The sequence below is a fragment of the Marmota monax genome, unplaced genomic scaffold, assembly GCF_021218885.2.
Source record: "Marmota monax isolate L192 unplaced genomic scaffold, Marmota_monax_Labrador192_F-V1.1 WCK01_AAM20220418_F8-fsc00096, whole genome shotgun sequence".
Classification (NCBI taxonomy): Eukaryota; Metazoa; Chordata; class Mammalia; order Rodentia; family Sciuridae; genus Marmota; species Marmota monax.
Genome location: NW_026695236.1, coordinates 6314928 through 6336351, shown reverse-complemented (window position 1 = coordinate 6336351; position 21424 = coordinate 6314928). Strand labels below are relative to the sequence as shown.

Below are 21424 nucleotides of genomic sequence, written 5' to 3'. Positions count from 1 at the left end.
CTAAATTTTCTGACTCAAAAATTTTGTGTTTTTTTCCAGTAGTGACAGGAAGTTGAGGGCATGGAGAGTCATTTCATAACAATATACTCCAGAAATAAAACCAAAATGTACCCCAGCACTACAAAAAAAGTAAATGAAACTTCTTCTTCTTCTCCTCCTCCTCCTCCTCCTCCTCCTCCTCCTCCTTCTTCTTCTTCTTCTTCTTCTTCTTCTTCTTCTTATTATTATTATTATTATTATTTATCATCATTATTATGCTAGGGATTGAACCCAGGGCCTTGTGCATGGGGGGGCAAACACTCTACCAACTGAGCTATATCCCCAGCCCAAAACACATACTATTAATGAAGTCTATTAGTTATAAAGATGCTAATAGCTATTATCTGTAATGCTAATAAACATATCCAATACTTATGAAGCCCTAACTGCATGAAAAGGTTTATGATAAATGCTTAACATGAACTTTCCCATTTAGTCTATTAGCCTCTTTTGACAAATGCAATGCTTGGTACTTAGATTACATGACATCTCTAAGGTCCTGTACAACCAGTACGTGAGCACCTCTGACTATAAAACCATGTCAACAGTCACCTCCTACACCCCTCGTTGTGCTAGAAATACAAAGTACTATATGCAATTCAAAACCAGATGTGCATTCTTTCTTGTCTTGTACACACATTGAGAACTAGATCAAGAAGATGACCCATCCACGAAAGGCCAAAATATTATTAATAAACTGTGGACAGGGAAAGGGTCTCTTTTTATGGGTCAATATCTGTAGAGGCTATGACCACTTGAGCTACTAGGGCACTGTTGTACGGTTGAAGGTTGACAGATAACCAGCCTTCCAGAGTTTCTCCTTATTTAGATGCCTCTGTGGCATCGTTTACTGCAAAAGGAGGTCTTCCCAGGTGACTGGATGACGTCAGTGTGTCACTTGACGTCAAGTGAGTCATTTGACTGTCATCGTGCAGCAGGCACCTCAGTGCAGATCAAGTTCACCCTGTGGGAGTCCTGCGAATTTCCTGGTGAATTTTATATTTATTCTGAAGTAATTGCACTTGACACCCAGGGCTGACTAACATTTATGTGGGACCAAGATAAGTTCCCAGCTAGCCATCTTTTGTAGTTGTGAAGAAAGTTACAGGAAGAAAAACATAATTGGACAATAAGATGAAGGTGAGCATGCAAATATAATAGCTAGACCCTGGATAGAGGGCAAAATAAAGCATGAGTGTTCCACTGCCTTCTTTGTTGGGGTTTATAGGAAGTCTTGCTAATCAAAGTGTGCTCCATGGGCAAAAGTCGCAAAATCAGCAACTGCCCTGGGAGCTTCCTAAAATTATAGAAGCTCAAGTCATTCCCAGAGCTTCTGAGTTAGAATCTACCTTTTGACAAGATCCCCAGATTATTCATAAGTACATGAATGTTTGAAAAGCCCTCTGATAGAATATGCACATCCTTTCTTTTAAGAATTTTTTATTAAATACTTTAATTGAAAGTTGAATTAACATAAAAAGGGAAAGAAACAAATATGACAGAAATGATTCTAGGCAAATTATCATACTAGTTATATAACAGTTTCACCTGTTTTCTTTCCATTTTAATCCTTCCAAAAACCTCTGATCTTCTGTCTTCTTACAGATAAGGATATTGTCCAAAAAGTTAAAAAAAATTCATCCCTAAAGAAGAATTTGAACCTAGTTATTCCAGCTCTGGACTCCAAACTTTTCCTATAAGTTAGAAAAATGCAGAAGGCCACTTTAACATGGACCAGTCAGAACAAGCAGGTCTCACACTGAGACCTGAAGAATGGGTTATCTCCAGAAGAGAATTTCAGAGGAAAAGAACACCAGGAAAATATATTTGGAGATAGGCATGAGAAAATATTTTTCAGGAGAAGGCTGAAGAAAATATTTAAACGTGGGACACATCTCTACATGAGTAGCATGATAGAAATGATGGAAACCAGATCATGGAAGGCCTTGAAAGCTGGACTGGAGTATTGCACTTTTGGCAACTTTTAGAGTGGCATAAGGAAGAGATTTGCAGAAGATAAATATTCCAGTTTCATTCATTAAGCTTTTATTGTAGATTTTAATATGTGTTGGGAAATATGTTTTAAAAAAAAGATGAATAAATCCCAAGATACACTTTAGAAAACTCTCCACTGCACTGTGGCAATTGTACCATCTGTAATTCTGCACTTGCTTCATCAATTGCTGGCTATATCCCAGGAGACCTGACTTCACTTTTTTCTGACTGGGTCATACAGTATTTGTCAGAGGGCTTGAGAGTGTCCACAGATGAAGAGAGACTTGGCTAGGAACATAGATGTCTGCTGAGCAGGGCATTGGGTGAATGACTCATCTCTAGATTATCAAGCATGTGGAGTTAAATTGCCAGAGTAGACCTGAAAATAAATATATTCCTAGACTGAAGTCATGAAAGTAGGACATGTTTTTTACTAAGGGTCACATAAGCAACGTGATTCCTCAACAATTTCTTAGCAAAACATAAACTGTTGTTTCAGAAAAAAAATACAACTATATAAGTACTAAAAAATTAGTTTAACATTATGTGAAGATTAAGAAAAAATAAAGTGGGTGGAGAAGGGACAGAAAACGGTAAGAAAAAGGAGGAGAAAGAGAATATCGCATGGTGAAAAGATAATTTATTGAGACTTTTACATTTGTTCATATTCATTATCTACTTTAATAACTATCTAACTCCATGTGATAAATATTATCTCCACTTAACAGATAAGGAAACTGACATTACTAGAGATTAAGTAGTAGATCTAAGATGACATTGATGGTAAGTGTTAGGGCAGAATTCAAACATTCGGTCCACTAAACTCCCAGGAGATTCTGAAGTAGACAGAATCTACTCCAGGTTACTTAACTTCTCTAACTTTAATAGTGGTAAATCTGCTGCATACGATAAATTCAATAAATAATAGCTATCATTATAGGAGTTCGTTTAAAAGGATCAACTAAGTCATTGCTAATAGCTATAATTCTTTCCCTCTGGTTCCAAATTTGAGGATCAAAATTTCCCAGGAATTCTTAGTATTTTTGGCAAAGAATGCTCAAATATTCCATAGACTAAATCAATAGTATCTCATACATATATGTCCTAGTAAACATTAAATGTACATAGGTTATGCTATGACTAACTTTTTAAATGTCTCAGTATATCATTGAGTATTATCTCTATCAAAAGAAACTAAAAATACAAGCACTCAGGTAGTTAAAAAGAGTAGTACTTGTAGTATTTTAAAGGGGAATGAATATGCATGTAATCTTTATAGTATCAACCCTGAAGCAGACAGAGGAGCAGCCAACTGAGGCCTACATCTTGCCTCTCTGCTTCTTAGATCAATGATGCCCATCTCTGTCTTCTTTTTTTTTTTAATTAGTTGTTCATGACAATACAATGATCTTGACATATCATATATTTGATTCAAATGGGGTATGAATTCTCATTTTTCCACGTGTACAGGTTGCAGGATTACATTGGTTATACTGCCACGTATATACATACTGCAACACTAGTGTCTATTTTATTCTGCTGCCCTTCCTATACCCCCTCCCCTCCCCTCCCCTCCCTTCCCCTCCCCTCCCATCACCTCTCTATACTTCTTAATGACTGTTCTCTCTCCTAGTATTCTGTTCATGGCAGAGATGTGATTTTTTTTTCTAATGAAAAAATAGATCCTTTTACTTTCTTGCTCAAAACCATTTAATTGACCTTACTACTTTCAACCTTAAAAAAAAATCAAACTCCAACAGGGAATAAAGATCTTTCTGTGATTTGGGACTTTCCTAACAATCCAGGCCCCATCAGAAATTCATCTAAATTCCAGTTCATTGAACTACTTCCCCTTCCTAGCGCAGGCTGAGTGTTCTCTCTGTGTGTGTCCTACTTTTCTACTCTGTTCCTTCTTTCCACTCTTCAGGGATGACTTCTCAATAGATCACATCTTAGATTTGACATTTCTCCCAGGGAGCCTTCTCTGATCATCTCATCAAGCTGAGCTCCTCCCTTAGCAGCCTAGAAGACCCTTATAGTATTGATTACATTGCATTACATTGGTCTCATAACCACACTATAAGCTTTATGAGGATGGAAATCATCTTTGATTTTTACTACAACATCTATCACCATGCCCGGCATATAACATAGCAGGTGCTCAATAAAGATCTGCTGAGATCATTTTAAAACCACAGGAGAGTCCTATCTCCAAAGATTGAGGAGCACATTTTCTTTTCCTTCTTTGGATTATTTTAATTTCAGTAGAAGAAAAGTACAGACCAATAAATCTATAGTCAGAGCCCCACCCATAGAGACAGAGTCATTATTAAAGCTGACTGCAAGGAGCCGGTAGCCCTGGCAGCAAGTCTTGTGGTCCCTAGCCCCATCTCTTATCTTCAGTCCCTGACTTTTCCTATTAGCCAGTGAAATTAATACCAATTTTCTTCTCTATAAAGACTTCAGGGTCTCTCAGTTTTGTAAGGAACTAGTGGTAAATATTAATCAATAGTTTGGTGGGCATTACTTTAATATATAGTCAGCCCTCCATATCCCTGTGCATTCTAACAAACTTAGATAGAAAATATTAGAAAAAAATTATATTTGTGCTGAGCACATATAGACTTTTCCCTTATCATGTTTCCTAAACAATACAGTATAACAACTGTTTGTATAGTATTTACATTGTATTTGGTATTCTAAGTAACCTAGTGATTATTTTAAAATACACAGAACAATATGATGATTCCTAAAAGAATTAAAAATAGATCTACTATATGATCCAGCAATCCCACTTTTAGGTATAGGTCCAAAGGAAATGAAATCAGCATACCAAAGAGATTCCTGCACCTGTAATTCCAGTGACTCAGGAGGCTGAGGTAGAAGGATAGCAAGTTCAAAGCCAGCCTCAGTTACTTAGTGAGGCCCTAAGTTACTTAGTGAGGCCCTAAGCAACTTAGTGAGAACTTTTCTCAAAAATAATAAAATAAATAAATAAATAAGGGCTGAGCATGTAGCTCAGTGGTTATGTACCTCTGGATTCAATCCCTCATGAGAGAGAAAGAGAGAGAGAGAGAGAGAGAGAGAGAGAGAGAGAGAGAGAGAGAGAGAGAGATATCCCTGCATGCTCATGTTTATTGCATTAATATCAACAATAACTAAGACATAAAATCAGTCCAAGTGCCCATCAACAGATAATTGCATAAAGAAAATGTGTTATCTTTATGTAGATAAAGAAAATGTGATTATACATATATAATGTACACAAAAAGAGCTGGGGGAGACATTCAGCTGAAAAGAAGAATAAAAAACTGTTACTTGCAGCAAAATGAAGCTGGGGGACTCTATATTAAGTGGAATAAGTCAGATGAGGAAAGATAAATACTGTATATATGAAAGCTAAAAAGTTGAGTTGAATGTCAAATAGTGATTACTAAAGGTTGAAGGGGTGGAGATAAGGAGGCTGAATTTGATTAGTAGTATCAAATGCAAAAATGTATCATGCTTTTGCATGTGTAAATATATCACATTAATATGTATAATATGTTAATAAAAATAAAATACTTAAAAATAAAGTATAGAGAGGATGTTCAGAGGTTATAAGAAAATACCATGCCATTTCATGGATATTGATATCTGTGGGGAGTCCTGGAACAAATCCCTCCTGGATACCCTGGGACTACTACTATACTGTTATGAGAATTATATAATACATGTGCTGAGCTTGCACAAGTCTTTTTTTTTTCCAGTGCTTTTCAAAATATATCCCTGTTGTGATTTGGATGTGTGTTTATCACAACAGGGATAAATCACACACAAAAGCTCACATGTGAGATAATGCAAGAAGGTTCAGAAGAGAAATGATTGGGTTGTAAGAGTCTTAACCCAGTCAGTGAATTAACTGAGTGGTAACTGAAGTGACAGTGCATGGCTGGAGGAAGTGAGAATTGGGGGAGTGGCTTTGGGTATATATTTTTATCTGGCCAAGTTGAGTCTCTTTGCTTTCTGATCACCATGTGGGCTGCTTCCCTCTGCCACGATGTTCTGCCTCACCTTGAGCCCCAAGGGATGGAGCCTGCCATCATATAGACCTCAGAAACCATGAGCCCTCAAATAAACTTTTTATCCTCTACAATTCTGCTGGTTGGGTCTTTTAGTCACGGTGGCAAAAAATTGACTAAAACAATCCCAAAAAGAATTAGTTCATTATCACAGATCATGCCCATTTTACAGATAGAAATATGAAGATAGAAAGGTCAAAGGATGATTTCCTTTAGAGCACATAACAAGAAGTTTTTGAAAAGGGATGCTTTCTCTAATTCCACTCCTTCCCTTTGATCCCATCATTCTAACTTCTACATCATCTTTAATGCTGTTTGTTTTTTTATAACTATGTTCTCCTGCTAGACTTTAAACTCCTTGCAGGAGGGCTAAGTCTCATTTTTCTTTTTGTCCCTAGCTTGGGACCCAGAATTGTGTAGGGGTACAAAAAAATATTATTGGAATGTTTGCCTAACTCTTATAAACACTTGGCCAACCATGTTCTTAGGTTCAATGTCAGGGAAACATCCCTGCTTTGTGATATAGCAAAGGAAAAAATATTTCAGCTTCAAAAGAAACTTAAGTATTTTATATTATCCTTCACTTTCCCCCTCTTGATTCTACTTCCTTTTTACCCCTGAACTGAGAATTGATTTTACTAAACACTTCATTTAAACTTCTTCAGTTAAAAGGAGCTCTTATCTCTTCAAGAAAATGCAAAGTACCTCTTAACATTAAAAAGTCCTAGATTTTTCCTTTGAAGCAAGAACATGATTTGGACATCAGTGGCTCCAAACACCATCAACACAAATGTGTGAAAGCGATCCTCTGCAATTTTAAATTGAAATAATTAACCTAATTTAGATTATTTAACTTTTTGTTTTTCGCTTTAACAATAGAGGAACTACTTAAATACATTTTTCAAGTAAACAAGGTCTCCTACATATTAATGCAGATGGAATTCTGTGTGGAAGTTAATGGGTTACTTACTGCCACATCCTAAAAGAGGCTGCTAGACAAAAAGGAACAGCTGAAGGTTTTGCAGAGGCTTAGTCACATGATTCAATAGTAACAGGGAATGAGAGGGGAAAACAAAAATAAAAACAAAAGCAACTGTTCAATTAGTGCAGATGGAGAAAAACATCCCGTAAGCTAATTGATTATAGCTATCATGACAGCTGATTATGGTTGCTGCCTGTAAAAACACGGGGTGGGGTGGGGTGGAGGAAGCTTGCCCACACCCCCATACACAAGCAAACCCTCATGGCACTCTTTGGCTGCCTTTCCTTGGTAAAATACCCTTCAAATGAATGATCCAATATAATCCAGTCCTGTTCCAATAATAGAGTGAACCCAATGATGTGGCATTATGGTGGGAGGTCTGATCTGCCCACAGAGCATTAGGCAACCTTACTGATTGTGGTTTGGAACGCTTTAGGAGCTGGATGTGTTGTTACATTATTGTGTGGAAAGGCAGAGCCTTTGGAATATATCTTTTTTGAACCCATATGACTTACAAACAATGACATTATTAGATCTGCTGACCCAATGTGTCTAGGTGTTTCTTTGGAAGTGAAGATGGATTTGCCTTCAAACCTACTCCCCCTGGTGCCCATGCTCCTCAAGGGGTTCTAAGAACAAATGTAGCGCATAGTTTTGGAAGGACAGACACAGACCACAAATAGCAAAGTATATTTGATATATTGTCTGATTGTGTTCTAGGGGCACAGTGGGAAGGACCACTCACCTTGCCCTGGGCAGCCAGGGATACAGGAATCTTCTCAAATCAGATCTTAGAACTGGGTTTCTAATGTCATTAGGAATTTGGCAAAGATTTGAAAAATCATTAGCACAGGAGCTAGAAATATTAACTTTTTAAATAAAAAGCTATTTTGTCACTTTTGAGAGTAGGTAATATAACTAATACAAAATGGGAGGAAATATGTGCCAGCAGGGAAGCTAGGTTCATGGAATCCTTAGGAGACATTCCATGCTCTGGAAGCAAGGAGCAGATCTCTGTGGCTGGGAGATGGAGGTGGTGATGATGGAATTCTCATTTTAGCAGGATAACTCTGCTGTCAGAGTGGAGAGTGGATTGAGAGTTTGTCCCCATAAGCTCTGTCTACATATTACTCTCTTGACTCTGCAACTAGAATTCTATATACTACTGTGGGCTAGACAATCTTAGGCAGAAGAATGGCATCTAACCTGAATTATATGTAAGTAACTAAAATCCTTTCTGTTACCAAGCTTTTATCCTACACAAGGTACTATTTTAAGTGTGCTACATTCTTTATCTGTTCAAACCTCTGAGAAATCCTAGGGGATAATTATTACAATCTACAGAGGAGATAGAAGTTTCCAGAAGTCCCATAGTCTCGTAAAGACTGTTAAATAACTTGGGAAAGCTCACAGCATGATCCCAACCTGAACTCACATCCCACAAAACTGCTGGTGACCACTACAGGATAACTATTTCCATGTTCTTAAGGATCTGTTGTTCATCCTGGAATGTAAATTCCTTGAAGTCAAAACCTAAGTTTAGGATTATCTTTGAGTCCCTAAGTCAGCCATCCCTGATTTTTTTTTTTAATTACCTATTTTAGAATAGTGAGGAGAGAGGGTTAGGAAAGTGTGTCTAACTCAAGATGCCTCTCCCCTGTGGCCCGGTGGGTCTGAATATCCCTGGAAAAGACAGTGTTCAAGGAGACTTCTCTGCCCAATGCTGATCCCTCTCTCGAAGAGGAAGAACCCAGTCTCACCTGGGTGCCTGAGAGAACTTAGGGCACTTTTGTAAATCTGTTGATCAGATTAATTTCTATTAGAGTTAGAGAGCTAGGCACTGGGAAAGGGAAAACTCTTGATAGGGAAAAAATTAGCTGGGCCTCTGGCACGTGAAACAAAAGTCTCAGAGTTCAATGACTTATTCAAAGCCATACTTACATAGTTATACTTTAACCAGATATTTTGGATATCTTATATGGACAGGCAGAAACTGGGGGATAGTTGTATGTAAAGTTATAGACTCTGAGATGGCAGAGGAGATCAATACGAAATGTACAAGTTCGTCTATTCATTCAATGGATATTTATTATTGAGCAACAAGATTGTTTTTATTTGCCTAACTCCCATATGCATTAATTTCTATTACCACATTTTGATTAACTAACACCAATTCCCCAACAATACAATTCAGATTTCAGCTATAACCGTATGTTAACTAAGCACAAGCTTGCTATTAGCTCTTTGGTTCACAGATTATTACCTAACAACACATATGCATCATGACCACTGACTCACCTTGCCAATTCTTCCTGATCTATGGGACTGGTTCCTGAACATGTCATTCAGTTTACACCCAGACAGCAAACCAGGTAGGTGTTTTGCCTCTTTGTCTCCAGTGATAAACCAAGATGCCATTTTTTTAAAATGGGTAATTCAAACAGGACTTTATCAACAAAGCTGAAAGTACAGCAAAGAAACAAAAAGTGATAATGCTGTCCATGACGTTGGAATGAGACAGTGAATTCCAGAAGACAGAACTACCTGGGGGAATGTTGATACTGTTGCCCTTTGAAAAATCCCAGGTATACAACCAAAGGAACTTAATAAAGAAAAATTTACGAATGAGAAAAGTGGTTGGAATGAAAGGGTGAAGTAACAAGTCATAATCAATGGGATGAAATAAATAACACTACCAAAACCTTCATAGTAAAGGAACTCTAGTAGACATGTCTTAACATTGAAAGTGCAAATGATACAACATTGAAAGCTGATCCAAACTTAGTAAGGAGTATGGCAAATTCCCCAGTGTATATGAAAGGCATTTGCTCAGTTTCATAAGTTATATGATCAATAAGAATAAAAAAAGGCAAACACTATTTAATGCTTTTGTTAATGAAGAACAAAACACTTCAATTCTCACTGTTTCAAGTTTTTTTTTTTTTTTGTAGTGCTGGAGATTGAACCCAGGGTTCTTGTGCAGAGAGGCAAGCACTCTACCAATTAAGCTATATTCCTAGCCCCTGTTTTAAGTATTTTAAGCAATGATGTACTAAGCAAATATTCATTTTATCTCTTTTTTACATTTTCCTATACATTTACAATTAACAAAAAAAATAATGCTTTGACAAAAACTGAAAAGGTCATGAAACAATTATAGGTTTGCTTCCTGGTTATTATTATAGTGTCATTTTCATGGTCTCAAACAACTGTGCAAAGCAAGCACCACATTTCAAGTGCCAAGGATTTTTGAAGACACCGACCCTGCCCTCATGGTATTCTAACACCAACAAACTTATTCTAAAAAACCTGTGATTAATTGCTCTTTTTAAAGGGGGTGCTAGCCTAGCTCAGAGCACCCATATAGACTTAAAGGGGATGGGGGGAATAAACATGGTTGAGGGGCAAATCTAAGGTGAATTCAAACCTCTGCAGTCCTGCAAGTGTGTTTTCTTACCCTGGGGGCAAGGTGAGGAGGGACTCCAAGCTGGCTTTTAAACTGGTTGCCAACTAGTTGCTAGCTGTAATGCCAGATGGATATTAATTACCACCAGAATGTGGAGATACAGGTTAAGGTTCCTTCTCAAAAATAATATAGAAACTAGAAATGCTAATGAGTTCCACCCTTGGGAAATTTGTGTGAGTGAAGTTTCTTAAAACCAGTACAAAGTGTTTAGATACAAATTACTATATCCCCCAAACCATGGAAATGCAAAGCAGCCTCTGGGACTGTGACTATATATGTTCTTAAAGAAATAAAGTCTTTGTTGGGAGTATATAAAATACACATCTGGCTTTATGGGAAGATTATGATTTTTCAAGTCCAATATGTGTATTATAACCATATTATCTATGGTTGTTTCTCCATAATAAAACATGTTTGGATTTTTAAATTCATGGCCCCTACCATCTGTGGAACCATAAATAAAAACTGTGGAAGAGATATGTAGCTATGTGATATGCATGTGGTTGCACATAAAAACATAGCTATTAAGAAACAGAAGTCCCCTTCAGATTCATTTTGTCCAATCTCTCATTTAAAAAAAAAAATGAGGTAAATTTAACTCAGGGAGGCCAACTGAGTAGCCCCAGCCAGACCCCTGCTTCATAATAAGAGACAAATTTTATTGAATATTACTGTGGGATAAGTACAGTGCTAGGGGTTTTTACATATGAAACATTATTTTTTTGATCCTCACAAATTCATGAAATGCTTTTATCATTTTACAGATGTGGAAACAGACTTACATTATTCAGCTAACCTTCATAGTACTGAGATTTGGACTCATAATTATCTGAGGTGACATTCTTAATTACTAAGCTGTGATTGTTAATAAATGGCCTTTCAGATAAATACTTAACTATATGCCCCAAACACGGTAATCATGCCCCCTGGAGGATCTTAGAATCTAGCTTTCCATATATAACTATGAACATTTAAACATCTACCCAAAGTAGGTAATGTAATTCCTATTTTAAGATGAGAAAACTGAAGACATACGATTCAGTGATTTCCCAAGGTTGCATAGCTTTATGACTACTGAAAGCAAGATTCAACATTCAAGTCCATCTGGTTCTTTCACACAAGCAAGCTTGCCTTCCTGGATGAGAAACAGGCTCTCACCCAGTAGGCTATGGCTCTTATTTGAGCAGGACTTGCATACATCAAATATCTGTTCTGAAATCCATGTGGATCCGGGAATTTCTGGAATCCATTTAAGTCTGCTGCAAGAATTTCACAGTCCTGAATATCCCCGCCCCCCTCCCTCTGATACACAACAAGAGTTGAGCAGCTCATGTGAATTAGACTTACTATGAAGAGGCCAGTGGTAAATTAAATTCACAAGAGTGTGGTTTGGGGGCTGCACTGAGATGAAGGAGGAGAAATATTCACTGACTGTTGTTCCCCCAGAATATAGCTAGCAACAGATATGAAAACAGCAGCCAAAGAAGATGCCTGCAAGCAGCCAACACTGAGAAATGGCAGGCGCTGCTGTTGTAAGAAGTAAAGGGAGAGGGAGGGATCTGCCAAACTCTTCATTTTCTTGGCCAAAACTCCCCTCAGGGTGTGTCAAGAGAAACGGATCTGAAAAAAAGCAGCACGGATCTCACCACAGCGCCTCAGCCAGTTTCCAGAGGTTTTCAGCATAGCAGGCAGCTGCTCCCCAAATTCAGCTCTGTCTCTCTCCTAGTGGATCTGTACAGGCATATGAACCCCGCCTGGCTAGCACCTGACGCTCTTGAGTGGCAGCCAAAGCCTTAGGAGTAAAGCAGGTGGGGCCGCCTTCCCAATCTAGTGTAGTGGCAGAGCTAGTTTGAGATGCTTTGCAACAACACAAAGGGCCAATTTCAGGAATGGAATTACTTTCTCCATTTGCCCTTCTAAAAGCAGTAACAAACCACTTTGCCCATGTTGACTATTCACTCACCTCTGTTCTTCCTTTCTCAGTTAAAAAGGCCTTTAAGAGGCAAGAGGAGGTGGAAGCTGGCCAGAGGAGCCTGGTGAAGGGAATCCTCAGGACTTTTGATACCCAAATCATCCCACCTCCCAGCTAGCTGGTGTTTGAAATTCCAACACTGACCTGTTAGTCTGGTATCCTCTTTTAAAATGTAGAAGAGAGTAAACAAAGTTATTCACAAGGTAGTGGACTGGGAGGCTGGAATCTGCTGGCTCTCCAAGGCCAGGAAATGCCTGCTTAAATCCACCCTTAGGTAGTGAGACTAATCAGAAAGGGAAGGTTTGGGGAAGCAGAACTTCACTAATTTCCCTTTTTTTGTGTGTGGCAAAACCAGGTTTAACAACTAGATTCCCTTAATCTGAGATATTAATCTCTCTTCATTTTTTTGAACTAGTTAAATCATTAGAATTCTAATGCTTGTTGCTCATTATTTTTCTTGGTATTTCAGTATAAATATCTAAAATTTGGAAATCAGGATGGTTTTTCATTCCTTCCTGAAATTAATTTCCAAGTATGCTAAAAGATTCTTGTTTTGACCTGCATGGGATGTGCATTTTCTGAAGTCAAGGTGCAGAATTGCTATTCATGTACTGATTGATCACCTGATAAGAAGAGCCCAGACATTTTAATTTCCCCTCTCAACTATTGATCTTTGTTGTGATTCTTTTTAATATGGCACTGTTTCTCTGCCCTGTCTGTTGCTACTCAAATCAGATATTGTGGTCACCATGGTAACCACCACTCACTCCCTGTTTTTTCATTTATAAAACTTACAGTGTATGGGTTAGAAAAATCACATGATTTTTTAAAAGAAAAATTCAAGTAGTGAACCAAACTAGCTTGAGAAGAAAAGTCATTTCGGTATAAATGTTTTATTTTTAAAAATAGACTTTGAATATAGCCCTTGTTGCTCTGCCACTGAGACTTATTGTTAAAAGGACATGTTTCTTTCTGTTCCTCTCTCCCTCCTCCTCTCTAATCTGTCCCCTTCCCTATTTTCAGGGGAAACAGGATTACTTTTCTTCCCCATCCAAGGCAGTTATCTGTCCTTGAGCACACACCTACCTCATGAACAGAATAATTCAGACTTCGGGGATGGCATCAGAAGATCTCAGAAATGATAATTTTCCAAATTAATAAGTGAATTACAACTCTGACAGAACACATGGAATGTAGCTTTTAAATCACCTCTTTTAAAAAAAAAAATCCCTGTTCCTCAGGATTGGCAGAGTCACAGACTCTGGGACAGGAGTCCCCTGTATTTCTCTTTTGCTACCAAAGCAATAACACTTCTTTTATCGTTTTCTCAAAACTGTGTCCTCATTATTGGATTGGCATCAGGGATAAGGACCAAGCTTTTGATGATATTAGTTGTAAATGTACTCATCAGAAACAAATTATCATTAAGAAAACAAAACTGAGGGGATGAATTTGCTCAATTGTTTGGAAATTTAAAGAATTTTTAAGGAGGTTTTCAGGGATAGAATAGGATTGTCACTAACATTTCTAACTGGTCTTGAGTGAATGGCTGACCTTGATGGGACTGAAAGCTGTGTGGGTCTCCAGGGTTTTAGGCTGGGTGGTGAAACTACACAAGGTCTGTGTAAACCATGCTATGGGTATAGGATTGCAATTTTCCACATGAATGTCCTTAGCACACAAAAATACTCAGAAAAAAAAGTAAAAAATAATGTTTTTTTCCTTCAAAGCAATACTCAGTTAATTTATTTTACAGTTACTGAATCTGCTAATCATAGTTCTAGATGACAGGAAAGCATGTTGTAATCTCCTGTGTCCCTGAGCTAGGCAGGGAAGCAGATCATCAATCAAACCCCCAGAAGGATGAGGCCTTTAAATTATGGATCTATAGATCATCTGGCTTGCTCTCTCTTTCTGTTAGGTATTTGGTTACTATTGCCAAGTCAAATATCCTCAAGTTGTAGTTGATCTCTAGGCCAAGTCAGTTATTGGAAACTCCAGATCTGCCTTAATGATAGTGCAATGAGCAGTTTTATCAGAAAATCTTTCTCTTCAGGCATCTTGAAACCACTGTCCCTTTCTGCTCCTAGCAACAGCAAGGACCCCTGTAGATGAAAAATCTTCCTGACCACAGATGTCTATCTCATCTAAGTCTTGTCTCTTTCTTGTCACCAACATGGATAAAAGACTCTCCCACAATGGCAAAGTGAATCTACTACTTTTAGTAGAGAACTTCAGGTTTGCAGGAACCAAGACTTACCATTTCCTCTGCCCATTGAGGTTGAGATTCTGTGTTGTGTTAACCACATGGGAGCAGTGACTACCACTTTCAAACTGAACAGGATTATTTTCATTTTCCTAGCCTTTGCAGAGAGTATCTTACACAAGATGACCAACAAATCCATCTGGTTAACACTGCTTGGGGACAGATTTTGAGGGTGATGCTGATTAACAAGCCATATAGGACCCTATCAACAGATGAGGGACTTAGGGTTCTGGAGACTGTCCTACATAAGGACAGCTGTTGAGGTGGGATGGAAGGAACAACAACAAAATTAGTTAAAAGGTGACATTAAAGAAGGACAAGAAAATCAGACTTTAATTCTGAAGTTTCACGTACTTTTCCAGGTCTATAACTCCCTAAACCAGTCTCTCTTTCAGGTCTGTTATATCCCAATTCCTGGGAAATCTGTAAATCTACCTGTGCACTGTTAATCAACCACCCAATAAACAGATTAAATGGTGAAATAAAATATAGTGCTATCTGTGGATCAGGTAATGAAAACCATATCAGCCTGGGGATCCTAAGACTGACCAGACCTTTATAAACCATTTTGAGATCACCAGAATGATACCATTCTTACATTCCTTCACATACCCACCCCTACCAAGTTTCTTTTTTTTTTTTTTTTTAAAAAGCTGGGCACCCTAAAACCATGTCTCTCACTCTTGAGATGGCTCTCATCCTCCCTTGAATGCATGTTCCTTGCTTTACTCCCAAGGCATTTCCCTCTTGAGATTGCCCTCTTTCTTTCTTCCTTTCTTATATTTTTATTAGTTGTTCATGAACCTTTATTTTATTTACTTATTTATATGCAGTGCTGAGAATCGAACCCAGTACCTCGCACATGCTAGACAAGTGTTCTACCACTGAGCCACAATCCCAGCCCTCATTCTTTCTTGAATATATTTCTACTTTCCTAAATAGACCTCTAAGCCTCTGATTGGCACATGCTGAATTTCTTTTCAGTCACATAATCTCAGAACTCTGTTGGTCATGAGTGGAGATCCCCCTTCTCTCAGGGAACCCCCTGAATACTGTTTGGAAATACCTCTTCTGCCATGACACTGTGATTGTCATTCAGAGCCACCATAAGCTGATTTCTCTCCACACTCCAATCTCCAGCACCCAGGGTTAACATGGTATGCATGGATGAGATCTGAGAGAATCTCAGTGGAAACTGCATGCCTTTGGACTGTGAGTGGTGCCAACGCTGACATCCAGAAGGTCTGAACTATCCATGTCACCTTGCTCTCCTTTGTTCCCCTGCTGGCTGCTTCTACCTTCTCAGAAGTGCTCATGATTTATTTGTGGCATTTCTAAAACTCCCTGCTTCCTTTTTGAGTCCAAAGTCCTTCCAGTTCTATCTTTCTTACCAAAAAGAAAAAAAAAAAAAGAAGAAGTATCAGGCATCAAGCATAAAACTATTGGATTTGTGATTTGATTTAAAGCCTAAGATTGCGGAGTATAGAGATTTGTTTCAAGTCCCACCTGGGCCAAATCCAGCTGGTGATTTTAGGCAAATTACTTATTCTTATCTTTCCAATTGTGTGTTTAATGAGCTCGAGCAAAAGAAAATACTCTGTAAAGTTAAAAATTTAATCCAAATATCAGATGCTACAAAGCTATTACATAGCTAAAGCCATACTATAAATTTGAGAAGGTTTCAGACAAATTCATGGATTTTAAGAGAGCATAACATCTTTGGTTAATGGTATCCCAGTTCTAAAGATCTAAATTAGAAACTTCAGCCTCAATTCCACAGTTAATCGGGCACCAAACTTTACCAAAATGCTTCTCTGACTGTATTTTCCTACTTGTTGCCTCTGCCACAGCAGGAATGCAGACTCTCTCCAAATTGTTACCTCCTTCATAAGCCACCTTTCTTCAAGGCATTTGCCACAACAGCAGCCAGGGAATTTTTCCAAAAAGGCACATCTGATCTCGTCTCTCCTTTGTTAAAATTCTTTGCTGACCTCCCTTCCACTACAGCACCAAGCCCATATTATTGGGGAAGCGCAAAACTCTCTTGACAATTTTGCTCTCCTAAACCTCCTTTGGGAAAGATGGTGACTTTTTGCATAGACAGCTCTTTCTTCTTTGCCTACTCACTCCATTAATTCTTCTAAAATACTTTCCAACACTGCTGGCTCTGGAAGTACTTCTGAACTTCATGGCCTGAGTGAATGACCACCTCACTATTTCCATAGCACCCCTTGTGTACTGCTTATTCCAGCATTTTTCAAGGTACTCTGTAATATTTTGGAACCTTATTTGGCTCAAGGTACCACTAGTAGGACCCAGGATAACATTTCTTATGGCCTCGTTTCAAAAAATCATGAAGGACTCATCATAGCCCCTGAACACATATGAATGGCTCTGAGGCAAGGTCCTACCCTACTTTCAGCAATGTCATGAAAACAGCTCCTTGAGTTTAGATTTGAATTGCAGGGTCCTCCTCCATGAAATGGGTTCAGATCATAGAACCCACTGGTTCTTACACTTTAACTTAAAACTGAACAGGGACTTCATAGCCCTTATGCCCATGTTTGCAAAATAGTACTATAGTTGCCCTGTCCAGGAATAAATTAAGATCAGTAGAATATGGTTGGCTTGTTTCTTCTTGCCTTCTACAACATACGCAATAAACACAGATTTTAAACCTCTGTTACTTCCAGGTAGATAATTTCTGGAGTACTCATCTATGAAGATCTCTTATAAATTATTTTAGACAACAAGGGGTCAGGAATAGTTCCACCCAGAAGAGATGTGTGTAAGTCTGTAAAGCATATTTTTCTTGTGAATCAACTGCTTCACAAGCCAAATTAGAAAACTTAAATTCTCCTGATGATTTGACAATCATTGTCATTAAAGGAGAGTATCATAAATTATTCTGTAAAAGATTCTAAGTACAATGTTTAAATTTGGAAATGTTTCATTCAAATCCAAAGGACTTTTGAATTAAAACAAAAAGTAAAGTTCACACACACACACACACACACACACATTTTAAACCATAATAAATTGTGTGGGACAAGCCAATTCTGAAAAAAAACAAAAAAACAAAAAAAACAAAACCCCCAAGACTACAAAAGTTAATTATAGCTCCTCATAGGGATTACTACTTTTCCTCAGCTCCTAAAATGAGGCATTTATACTCTGGGGTCTGGAGACAGTACACCTGTGGAGAAGGTGCCACAATGTATCACATCATTTTACATAAAGTCCTCCAAACTATACCCAACAGTCTTCATCAACTCCTGTGAACTGAAAAATATAGGATCAGAGTTTTAAGGGCTCCTGATAAACAGGAAGCCAGCAGTAGTCAATTCAGTGGGGTGCATCCAGGCCTTTATCCTTTATTTCAGGCAAGGTTATATTGTCAGCCTTTGTGTGCCTTCATAATTGCATGTTTTGCCATGATGCTGAGTTGCCCATTTGTATACAGATTCGTTTTATGCTAAATGAATGTAGGAGCATTCAAATTATCTTCTTTTAAGAAGAGAGCACATGATATCTTATATATCAGATATCAGGTATCAGGTGAGAAATGAGGCAACTTGAACAAGAAAATTAAATTACTTTATAGAAAAACAAAAAAAAAAGTAAAACTATGCTTGTCAATTGTAGAAATACTATGAGTTTACTGGGAGGGATCAGAAAGACTTAAAAAATAGAACAAAATAATTAATAAACATTACTACTAAAGATCAATTACTATCCAAGATTTTAATCATTTCCTTCTAGGAATTTCCATTTTCCTTTCCTTTTATTTCCTTTTTTTTCTTTCTTTTTGTACTGGTGATTGAAGCCAGGGGTGCCAATGAGCTATATCCCAGCCCTTTTTATTTTGAGACAGGGCCTAAATTTGCTGAGGCTGACCTGGAACTGGCAGTCCTCTTGCTCAGCCTCCCAAGTTTCTGGATTACAGGTATGTGCTATCATGCCCCACTGTAGGAATTTTTCTACAAAACTTTTTAAAAACTAAGTTGAGATCACACTACATCTAAAATTTTTGCACTTTACTATTTCATTTGCTGTAGCTGCACACATTTTACCATGTGTTAATAGCTCATGTAAGTTCAATTCTTCACTGAATTGATGTGTACTATAAATTACTTAACCACTTCCCAGTGTTGAAATTTAATAATATTTTAAATTTAGTAACATACTTAAACTATGGTATATATGATTGTGGGGACCAGAATGTGTTACCCCCGAATATGAAGGTGTGCTGAGTGGAAGAAATTGATGCAAGAAAGTTCTCTGTCCTGTGTATGCCTAAAGTAGGATATATATATATATCAGTAGACAAAAGATATTTTGCCTCCCCCCTTCTTTCTACCATGGAGAATAAAAGTGACCAAAGATGGCAGCTTTGGACCCCTATTCACCTGGAGATGGTACCAGAAGGTTGTATATTAACTAGCTCTAATAACTAGCCTTTATCTATACTTATTTGTCTTCCCCACATTGCTTTGTGTGCCTGAAGAGACTCAAAGTCTACAAATTTACTGTTCTTTGGTGAAGATGCTATAGAACCTGGAGTTCAAAGCTACTCTCTTGAAAATTACTTGTTCATTAGGTGTCTCCCATGTATATATGAAATATATGTGTTAATTTTTGTTTGTTTTCTTCTTGTCCATCTGTTTTTTTAATAATAGGAATCACTTGCCACTAAGAACCTCTGGGAGACGTTCTTCCTCCCCCCACCATGTGATAGTCCCAAATAATTCAGATGACTAAATATCAAGAGTCAGAAACGTCTAAATAATTGTCATTTCATACAGGCTAATGGCTATAACTTTATTCTCTGGGGTTGGTGTACTCACTGGCTTCACATCCTGGTTGTGGCCTCCTGACTTACGTAATCTCCCTACCTCTGGTTTCTTATCCGTTAAAAAATAAGAGCCATACCACCTGACAGGATTATCATTAGTCCAAAAGCATTAACCCAGAATTTGCCAAACAATAGTCAATAGATGTTAGCTACATAAGAGCAATTATTGATGATATTGCAATATTATTATTTTTTGATAATATTAGTAATTACTGTTATTAACAATTTGATGTTGCTGGGCTGCAGCAGCACTGTAAGAAGAGACCAATGGCAAGTTATTCAGATTTAGACCAAATTTAGATCTAATTGGTACTTTAAAAACATGTTCATTTATTGAGAAAGCCATTTTACATTTTGGGATTTGACCCCAGAAGACATTGCAAGAAGCTCTTTTCAGGAAAAGAATCCATCTGTGGACTGGAGAAGTCATGGTTTAATCAAAACATGCAATCCCAAGGTTGGTAGGAAGCCAAAGGGTAATTTTGTGTAATGTCTCTCCTCTCATTCCAACCAGATGCCAGGCCCACGACCTCAGAGTGTGCTTGAATGTCTCTCATGTTTGGAGCTTATTACCCACAAGGTAGCTCTTAAATGTAGAGATTCAATTTTATGTTGAAACAAAAGACATCTCTCTAAAACTTTAATCTACTGATAGTAAACTCAAAGATCACCTCAAAACCAAACTTCAGCTAAAACTAACATCGAATTTTCCATATAATGAAATGATGGGGATCAGACCTTCAAATGGATTTATTTTGGAGTTTAAAAGAAATTGGTGAGAGACCAAAGACTATAAAACCAAGAATTCATTACTCAGATGTTATCACAATTGAGAAGATTTATGTATTCATTATCATGTGTGCCTCTCTGCAAATTGAATAACCTAAAATGAAAGGAAAGTTTAATGATTTTTTTCCTCAGGAAAAAAATGTGTAAAGCTGTAATTCTAAAAAGGCTCCCATAAAGTTCAAATAGGATTTAGTTTCATGCTTTTAACTATGAGAAGAACATGGAAGGGCAACATTAAGACAAGTTTTATCTGGGTTAGGAAGTTTGAAGCTCATTTTCTGAGGCTATATACTGCTCCATGACTGAACTACATTCTGTACTCTACTGAACTTTTACACCGTATTTAGAAATGGACTCAAATGGCCACCCTGGGAAACAAAAGGCTCTGTAAGTTACTAATAAAGCCACTCAATAGAACTGAATAAAATCCATCATCTCAATACTGTGAATAATCTCTCTCTAGATTTGCATCAGCCATCAGGCATGTTTAACGGTCATATCATTGGAAAAGCAAGTTTTTTTTAAAAAATATAAATATTACTCAAATGTATTTGCTATTTTTTATTTGTAGTCTCTATCACAGAAACTGGTAGGTAGCTGGTGCTCATAAGTGATCAGGAGTCTGTATGAATATGTTAGTCAGATTTTTGTCACTGTGACCAAATTACCTGACAAGAACAACTTAGAGAAGGGAACATATATTTTGGCCCACAGTTTCAGAGGTCTCAGTCCACAGACAATTGCCTCCATTACTGTGGGTCCAACATGAAGCAGAACATCATGGCCAAAGATCATGGTGGAGGAAAGCTGCTCACCTCATGGCAGTAGGAAGGGGAGGAGAAGGCCATAAAGAAGATAAGCCCTTCTAGAGCATGCCCTTAATGACCCATCTCCCCTAGTGACCCACCTCCTCCACCCAAGCTCCACCTGCCTACAGCTACCACCCAGTCAGTCCATTCAAATTAGGATGGATTGGTTAGGTTACAGCCCTCAAAATCC

General features: G+C 37.8%; 1 protein-coding gene across 24 annotated transcripts in view; it reads right to left on the bottom strand.

The window, feature by feature from the left end:
• The window catches only part of Dlg2 (discs large MAGUK scaffold protein 2), a 2050987-nt gene that overhangs the window by 236693 nt on the left and 1792870 nt on the right, over positions 1-21424 (bottom strand). The window contains exon 1 of one of the 24 annotated variants that reach the window (XM_058577397.1): positions 12190-21241. The exons of the other annotated variants lie outside the window; for them this stretch is intronic. Within the exon in view, the coding sequence (XP_058433380.1) occupies positions 12190-12226 (37 nt within the window). The 5' untranslated portion in view covers positions 12227-21241. Of the gene's footprint in view, positions 1-12189; positions 21242-21424 lie in introns of those variants that run through there. 24 annotated transcript variants of the gene reach the window in all.